Source organism: Symphalangus syndactylus, chromosome 1, assembly GCF_028878055.3.
Source record: "Symphalangus syndactylus isolate Jambi chromosome 1, NHGRI_mSymSyn1-v2.1_pri, whole genome shotgun sequence".
NCBI lineage: Eukaryota > Metazoa > Chordata > Mammalia > Primates > Hylobatidae > Symphalangus > Symphalangus syndactylus.
Window position 1 is genome coordinate 90,794,250 of NC_072423.2, and position 9,067 is coordinate 90,803,316.

The 9,067-nt window shown below is 45.5% G+C and overlaps 1 protein-coding gene across 1 annotated transcript; it reads left to right on the forward strand.

The window, feature by feature from the left end:
- The first annotated feature begins 3,369 nt into the window (after positions 1-3,369).
- Positions 3,370-8,592, forward strand: LOC129486606 (mammaglobin-B). Its single transcript, XM_055286805.1, has 3 exons — positions 3,370-3,483; positions 5,072-5,259; positions 8,375-8,592. Exons 1-3 carry the CDS (start codon positions 3,429-3,431, stop codon positions 8,417-8,419), a joined length of 288 nt encoding a protein of 95 aa, XP_055142780.1. The 5' UTR covers positions 3,370-3,428; the 3' UTR covers positions 8,420-8,592.
- Positions 8,593-9,067: the final 475 nt, after the last annotated feature.

Consider the following 9,067-nt stretch of genomic DNA (forward strand, 5'->3'; position numbering starts at 1 on the left):
GTCTCTTCTGACAATTGAGTATGAAAAAAGTACCACTGTCACGTGCATCTTGGGTGTGTGTAAGGGGAAGGGGGTTCTTCCTTGGTTGCCGTAGACTCCCCGTGGAAGCTACAACCTCTCCTTTCCTCAGCCCCATTTCAGAAAGGAGAGGCCAGAAAGCGTTTCTGATGTTTGCAGTCTCTTTAGAGGATTCACACTGTTCCCTTCACTCAATCCCAACTCCGTGTCACCAGATGTATTCACCCCCACACAGGGGGAGGTCAGTCTTTGCAAGCTTCTGACACATTTTGGGACACTGAGCTGGAATATGGGGGTGCTGGGGTGGACTGAACACTGAGCAACTCAGACTTGGAATCCTAGCGTGAGGCTCGGGCAAGAGGGAGGCGCCAGGTCTAGACGAGGCCTTGGTGACTTGAACAACAGGCATATTGCCGCCAACCAAGATGGCTCCAAGACCAGAGGCCTTTCCTGAAGTTCTGTTCTGTGTAAGCAGGTGACTGACAGGGCAGGGCCATAAGGATGGGGCACCAGATAGAGCCCCAGTAAGTACTGGCCAAGGAGACAGTCTCGCATTTCGTGATCAAGGTCCTTCACTACCCTTGGGAAACAAGGCCACCAGCCAGGGTCAGCTGAGTACAGTGGTAAGTAAACAACACTTCTCCTTTCTGTCCTCCCCAAAATTAGGTTTGTTCTTGGCCACTGAGGCTCCACCTGAATGGTGGAAAGAAACATGTCACAAGTAATCCAGAGAGCAAACAATGCATTCACAGGGAATTAACAATGGATTCATCCCTCTGGCTGTTTCATCGACTTCTTTTTTTTTCTTTTTTCTTTTTTTACCTGAGCCAACTTTGTTTTTCTTGTTCCTATGACCTTCACTGTGCCCCTAATTAAACAGGGGTGGGTTTTCTATCATGTGAGGCTGTCCCGTTCTTTTCCTGATTCTATGTGGCCACGTTCCTTCCCTTCCTTACCTTGCCAGTGCCATCTGTCCTCAAGCTTCTGTACTTGCAGTTCCCTCTCCCTGGAATGCTCTTCCCCAGATGTGTCCCTGGACTTCACCGTCCACTCATCCAAGTCTCAGCTGAAACAGCACCTGCTCTTACAGGCTGCCTTGGGGGGCTTACAGGCCACTGCCCCTGGGCAGGCCATCTATGACAGCGTTCAGCGGTTGTGAATATTTTGTCTTTCTTTGCAGCAATGACCACTTTCTCATACCTCTGATATATCTTTAGTCTTGTTCTTTGTGTCGTTCATTAGCAAATAAGGTCCACAGGAGCAAGCACCTGGTCTAACCTGTTTCTATGACTGAATCTAGCACAAGGCCCAGCTCACAGGAGAAGCGCAACAGTGATGTGTACAACAAGGGATCCATGCATGAATGCAACTGCCATTTATTCAGAATTATCTCATGCTTGGCTGTGTGATTAAAAATTTACAGAGCGTCGGCTGGAAGCAGTGGCTCACACCTGTAATCCCAGCACTTTGGGAGGCCAAGGCGGGTGGATCACGAGGTCAGGAGTTTGAGACCAGCCTGGCCAACGTGGTGAAACCCCATCTCTACTAAAAATACAAAAATAAAAAATAAAAAAAATAAAAATTAGCTGGGCACGGTGGTGCACACCTTTAATCCCAGCTACTCAGGAGACTGAGGCAGGAGAATCGCTTGAACCCGGGAAGGCTGAGGTTGCAGTGAGCTGAGATCACGCCACTGCACTCCAGCCTGGGCAATAAGAGTGAGACTCCATCTCAAAAAAAAAATTTACAGAGTGTCTCTCATCTTTACAAAAATTCAGCATCACAGCCGGGCATGGTGGCTCACACCTGTAATCCTAGCACTTTGGGAGGCCAAGGTGGGGGGATCACCTGAGGTCAGGAGTTCAGGACCAGCCTGGCCAACATGGAGAAACCCCGTCTCTACTAAAAATATGAAAATTAGCCGAGCGTCGTGCCAAATGCCTGTAATCCCAGCTACTCAGAAGGTTGAGGCAGGAGAATCGCTTGAACTCGGGAGGCGTAGGTTGCAGTGAGCCAAGATCGTGCCACTGCACTCCAGCCTGGGCAACAGGGCAAGACTCTGTCTCGAAAAAAAAAAAATTCAGCATCACTTATATCCATTTCACAAGACAGAAAGGAAGCCCAGAGGGACCAGCATTGTAATTTGCCCAAAGACACAGCATGACTACATGTGGCCTCCAGGATCCACACCCACACCTGCCCAAATCTCATCACCTAAATCCCATCATCGCCCAACCTCATTGCCACCCACTGCCTAGCACTGCCTGCCCAAGCAGTCAGTTACTCCACTCATTCAGAGCATCCTCTCAATCAGTGGACGGAAAACCGTAAAAGGCTAACAAAGAACTAAGCACAAATTAAATTATAAACATATTGTAAAATAAATTTGTAAAGTTGAATTAACTTAGTGTTGTAATTCTTAACAAGAATAACAAGAAGCTTTCAGTAGAGGTTAGATAATAATGTTTTCCCTAAAACTTAAAGCACTTTTCTGGGCTGGGCATGGTGGCTCATGCCTGTAATCCCAGCACTTTAGGAGGCTAAGGCGGGCGGATCTCCTGAGGTCATGAGTTCAAGACCAGCCTGGCCAAAATGGTGAACCCCTGTCTCTACTAAAAATACAAAAATTAGCCAGGTGTCTTAGTGCATGCCTGTAATCCCAGCTACCCAGGAGGCTGAGGCAGGAGAATCTCTGGAACCCGGGAGGGGGAGGCTGCAGTGAGCCGAGATCGTGCCACTGCACTCCAGCCTGGGCAACAGAGCGAGACTCTGTCTCAAAACAACAACAAAACTCCAAAAAACAAACACAAAAATACCCACTTTTCTGAAAAAGAAATGTCTATGGATTAGGAAGGTCTGCCTCCCAGAGGAAGATGCAGGTATTGCCTGTAGCCAAATACTTGATTCCAGGACGGGCAGATACACAAGTTATGAAACTGTTTGTACCTTGAAGAATAAGGAGAAGAAGAGGAAGAGACAAAGAGAAGTAGGAAAAAAAGAATAGAAGGAGAAGGAGGAAGAAGGCAAGGAGGACTAGAAGAAAACTACAATAATAACAACATTGTGGAGACCACAAGATCACACCACTGGGTTTTGCTTTATATTTTGGAAAACACTGTCACATCCATTTTACTAAAAGCCATGTGACATTATTGTAGTCCCCAAATTGTCAGGGATACAAATATTACTGCCTTCTTGGTTTCTACAAACAGAGCACAGGCTGGCTGTGTTCCCCTTGGTGTACACTATTGTGTCCTGGTCCCGTGCCAGGTTGACACATTGCCTCATTCCTGGGAGGGACTAAGGTGCCTCCCTGGGGAATAAATAGAGCAGGGCTGGGTACTCACCTCTACAGCAGCTTTCTTGATCCCTGCCACGCACGACTGAACACAGACAGCAGCCGCCTCGCCATGAAGCTGCTGATGGTCCTCATGCTGGCTGCCCTCCTCCTGCACTGCTATGCAGGTGAGTTCTGGGCAGAGAGGGCTGCTTCTGGGCTAGGAATTGTCACCTGGGCCCCTGTAGAAGAACTCCCAACCTCTAATCCCCAGCACAGACGAGCCCCAGTGTGAAGGGCCTGGATGTGATAGGCCTTAGGATCCCCTTGATTTCCTGACAATCAAGCAGGCAGTGTCCTCATGGGCTGTCCCCTGCATTGGAGCTGCACGCAGTGTATCATGGCACTCAGGGTCTCACCATGGTCATGGCAACCACAGAAACCAGGATGAGTCTCAGGAATAAATATTGAAATGAACTATTTCAGTGGGGCAAGGGAGAGATGGCATCTACACCTAGAAATCACGAAATAATCATGGGTCTCCTTGAATGTGGAATGAAATAGGAAACCTCCCAGGACAGAAGGCCCAGGCTACAGAGAGTAACCCAGTGTCTCTCACCCTGTGTGGCTCACTCTGTGTTCTCAGAGCTGATCTGGGTCCTTCTGGGATGCCCTTACCCTCCCAGTTGCTTCAGGCTCAAGGCAGACCGGTGAGAACTCACAACCCCTGGAGTCTCCTTCCAGCACTGAAGATCCAGCGGGAGGAAAAAGCCCCGGCTGCTGGAATCAGCGCTAATAGTTCCATAGGTAGCCTGCCTTGTGCAATTCACAAAGGTGGATTCTAAACCCTACTGTATTGGTGTCCAAGGTAGGTGCAGACGCGTAGAAGGGTGACAAGCTCACAGTCAACTAACTAGAAAATCACAAAGTCCAGAACACAACTAGCTCATGTCCTAAGCTCGTTCCTCTCCCTTACAGTGGGGGGTTACCTCAGATCCCCTCATGAACAAGTTCTATTTCACATTCGTGTGTGTGTGTGTGTGTGTGTGTTTGAGACGGTCTTGCTCTGTCACCCAGGCTGGGACTGGGACTGGTGTACAATGGCACAGTCTCAGCCTCTTCCTCCCAGGCTCAAGTAATACTCCTGCCTCAGCCTCCCGAGTAGCTGGGACTACAGGTGGACACCACTATGCCTGGCTAATTTTTAAATTTTTTGTAGAGATGAGGTCTCCCTGTGTTGTCCAGGCTGGTCTTGAACTCCTGAGCTCAAGCAATTTGCCTGCCTTGGCCTTCCTAAGTGCTGGGATTACAGGCGTGAGCCACCATGCCTGGCCACACATTCCCTTTTATTGCAGTAGAGTCAGCAGAACTAACGGACAACGTCCTAGACCCATTCATCTGAAATCCTTGGAAACCCTACCTGATGCTGGACATGATAACAGGGAAGCATTGCATGACTTTGAATGGAGAAAGCCCAAGCAATGTTTGCTATATCCCCCCCATCAGAGCACCTCATTTCTCGAGGGTCCTCTTAGCCAAGGATACACGGGGTTGGGTTTCTCTGGGTTTGGGAGGTCAGAGAGAATTTGCAGAGCCTGAGTTTACACTCCCAGAGTTGAGAACTCTGCATCCTGCACCAAAATCTTTCTGAACCTCGGTCTGTCCCTGGAGTTACGAAGACAGCCAGCTTCCCAATTCATCTGTAAAATGAATCACACTTCTGGTAATGGCCCATGTTCTTGTGTCTTTTTTTTTTTTTTTTTTTTTTTTTTCCAGATTCTGGCTGCAAACTCCTGGAGGACGTGGTTGAAAAGACCATCAATTCCGGCATATCTATACCTGAATACAAAGAGCTTCTTCAAGAGTTCATAGACAGTGATGCCGCTGCAGAGGCTATGGGGAAATTCAAGCAGTGTTTCCTCAGCCAGTCACATGGAACTCTGAAAAACTTTGGACTGATGATGGTAATTTGGGTTTCTTCTTATGTACCCTTTGAAAATCACTGATCAGAACCAGCGAGTTCTAAATTTGGCACCAAGAATGCCAAGCAACTGGGGAACAAATTTTCTTTATATATCAATTCATTAAACTTTGTCTCCAGGCTGCTTTGCCACTTCACATTGAGAATCTTTAGGGAGTGATAAATGGAAAAGGCAAAAAGGAGAAAAGAAAGCCTTAGAGATCACCCGTCTACCTCTGACCTCACCAGTCCATTCTCACACAGACACAGACACACATAAGCACACAAATATAGACACACACAGACACACAGGGACAGGCATCTGCATTTTTTTTTTTTTTTTTTTTGAGACAGAGTTTCGCTCTGTCACTCAGGCTGGAGTGTAGTGGCATGAATCTCAGCTCACTGCAACCTCCACCTCCCGAGTTCAAGTGATTTGCCTGCCTCCACCTCCCGAGTAGTTGAGATTACAGGTGTGCACCACCACGCCGGGCTAATTTTTGTATTTTAACTAGAGAAGGAGTTTCACCATGTTGGCCAGGCTGGTCTCAAACTCCTAACCTCAAGTGATCTGCCTCCTTTGGTCTCCCAAAGTTCTGGGATTACAGGTCTGAGCCCCTGCACCCAGTCAGAACATGCACATTTTTATCAAGAGAAAATATGTGATTCTCAAAAGGTCACACACTTGTAGGAGCAATCTACTAAGAAATTTCCTACTTTCACAAAAACAAATATTCAAAACATTCTTATTTTTTATCTAGCTCAGAAAATATAATTTGTGCAAATTCTGCATTTTCCAAAATAGAGAAAAAAATTTTTTTGAGATGGAGCTTCACTCTGTTGCCCAGGCTGGAGTGTAGTGGTGTGATTTTCGTTCACTGCAGCCTCTGCCTCCTGGGATCAAGCAATTCTTGTGCCTCAGACTCTCGAGTAGCTGGGACTACAGGCATGTACCACCATGCCCAGCTAATTTTTGTATTTTTAGTAGAGATGGGGTTTCACCATGTTGGTCAGGCTGGTCTTGAACTTCTGACCTCAGGTGATCTGCCCTCCTCGGCCTCCCAAAGTGCTGGGATTACAGGTGTGAGCCACCGCTCCTGGCCTAAAATAAAGAATTTAAAATGCAAGTCCATGCAACCAAGATTTGTTAGCATACATGACTGGAAATCATGCACCACTTAATTAAGTGCCTCATGAAGTGGGAAGTGCAGATCATGGGTGTGAAACAACACGAGTCCTAGAATTGTTTAAAACAAAAGTCAATGGTTATAACAATGAGTATTTCTGTCTGTTTATAAAGATGTGTTGGTTACAAGGTTTTTTTTGAGGTGGAGTTTAGCTCTTGTTGCTCAGGCTGGAGTGCAATGGCATGATCTCAGCTCACTGCAACCTCCAGCTCCTGAGTTCAAGTGATTCTCCTGCCTCCGCCTTCAGAGTAGCTGGAATTACTGGCACACACTACCACACCCGGCTAATTTTTGTATTTTAAGTAGTGATGGGGTTTCACCATGTTGGCCAGGCTGGTCTCAAACTCCTGACCTCAGGTGATCTGCCCGCTTTAGCCTCCCAAAGTGCTGGGATTACGTTTTTTTTTTTAAGAATGTATTTAATATCCCAAAATTTTATTTAAAACATTCCATAGTAGAAAATGTAAAGATATATCAAACGCTCAAGGATAAAAGTAAATATTAACTGCAATTTGGGATGGTTGAATCATTTTTTTCTTTAAAAACTCAGATTAGCCAGGTGCATCCCTCATACTTGTAATCCCAGCACTTTGGGAGGCCAAGGCAGGCAGATCACTTGAGGTCAGGAGTTCAAGACAAGCCTGGTCAACATGCTGAAACCCTGTCTCTACTAAAAATACAAAAATTAGCTAGGCGTGGTGGCACGCACCTGTAATTCCAGCTACTTGGGTGGCTGAGGCAGAAGAATTGCTTGAAGCCAAGAGGCAGAGATTGCAGTGAGACAAGACAGTGCCACTGCACTCCAGCCTGGGCAACAGAGTGAGACTCCATCTCAAAAACAAACAAACAAAAATCCTAAACAAACCAAAAAAAACCCTTAGATTAATCATTCATATTGTAAAACTCCAGTGTTTCTTGTTGCCATTTATTTGTTTTCATTTTTGTTTTTGTTTTTGAGACAAGAGTCTTGCTCTTTTGCCCAGGCTGGAGTGCAGTGGTGCAATCACAGCTCACTGCAGCCTCCATCTCCTGGGCTCAAGTGATCCTCCCACTTCAGCCTCCTGAATAGCTGGGACTACAGGTGTACACTAGCACACCTGGCATATACATATATATACACATATATATACACACATATATACATATATACACATATATACATATATATACATATACACACATATATACATATATACACATATATACATATATACACACATATACATATATACACATATATACACACACATATATACATATATACATATGTACATATGTACATATATACACATATATATATATACACACACACTTTTTTTTTTGGTAGAGATGGCATTTTGTCATATTGTCCAGGCTGATTTAAACTCCTGGGGTCAAGCAATCTGCCCACCTTGGCTTCCCAAAGTGCTGGGATTACAGGCATGAGCCATCCCACCCAGCCCAGCTCCAATATTTCATAGGCCTCAAAGGTAATGGTGAAGAGTCTCAGACTGTTACAACATTTCCACCTTTTATGCCTGTGCAGCAATTGAAAACCATCACATTCTTGTATCTAAGCTGAGATTTTTTAATAATTCTGTGTTGTAAAAGTGGTATCAGAAACAGTCCAAATGATCAGGTCTTCAACAAATAATATATGCAGCATATTTATTGGATAAGTGATTTCAAGGAATAGAATTTTTGGAGAAAAAAAAGTATAACATGGATCCTTGGTAGGGAAGAGGTCCTACAACCCTGGCCCCTGTTTGGCATTATGAAGTGTTTCCTAGATGACAGAATAAATGGAGAGGGGATGCTGGCTTTGCTTCCACTGCAAATTTTCCTGAGAGTTAGCTGTCTGTGGACAAATGCAAGAAAAGAAGAAGACAAGTCTTAATATTTGACTTAGTAAGTGAAGTTTGCAAACTTAAGCGACCTGTTTTTGTTTTCCAGCATACAATGTACGACAGCATTTGGTGTAATATTAAGAGTAATTAACTTTACCCAAGGCATTCGGCTCAGAGGACTACAGACTATGGCCAGAACTCATCTGTTGATTGCTAGAAACCACTTTTCTTTCTTGTGTTGTCTTTTTATGTGGAAACTGCTAGACAACTGTTGAAACCTCAAATTCATTTCCATTTCAATAAACTAACTGCAAATCACTAAAATTCCTTCTTGTTCTTCTATAAAAAAAGAGGCTTTCCAGGCTGCACAGCCAGGCTGTAGGTTGCAGACAGAGACAAGCCTCGACGGAGTTGAGTGAGAGTCCGAGGTTTCTGGGAAACACTATTTCTCATCATCTCGAGCCCAAGAGTTGGATTTCTCTCTCTCTGAAGAACAAAGTATTAGCTCTTGTTGCTTAGCTAATTTTTCTCTGAAGAGTGTTTCACTCTCTACATCCCACTACCTCCCTAAGCCACTTTCTCTGGGGACCTCACGCTCTTGGAGTCGTGCTCAGAGGCCCTGATTTTACCCCAGTCCCATCCATGCTGAGCCCTGCTGGTTATGCCAGGCTCCTCTGGGTTGTCTTTGGGCCTCCCCCAGGTGTGCAGGGCCCAGACCAGAACCAGCCAGGGAGGCGAGGCCTGCAAAGCAAGGTGGATCCTGTCTGGATTTTAAATTTTGAGTTTTATTTGTCATTCA

Bases quoted from the DNA above. Each gene is read 5' to 3' on its own strand.
- LOC129486606 (XM_055286805.1), top strand. From the start codon at position 3,429: ATGAAGCTGCTGATGGTCCTCATGCTGGCTGCCCTCCTCCTGCACTGC. The intron at 3,484-5,071 runs GTGAGTTCTGGG...TTTTTTTTCCAG, and splicing joins CCTCCTGCACTGCTATGCAG to ATTCTGGCTGCAAACTCCTG. The intron at 5,260-8,374 runs GTAATTTGGGTT...TTTGTTTTCCAG, and splicing joins AAAACTTTGGACTGATGATG to CATACAATGTACGACAGCAT.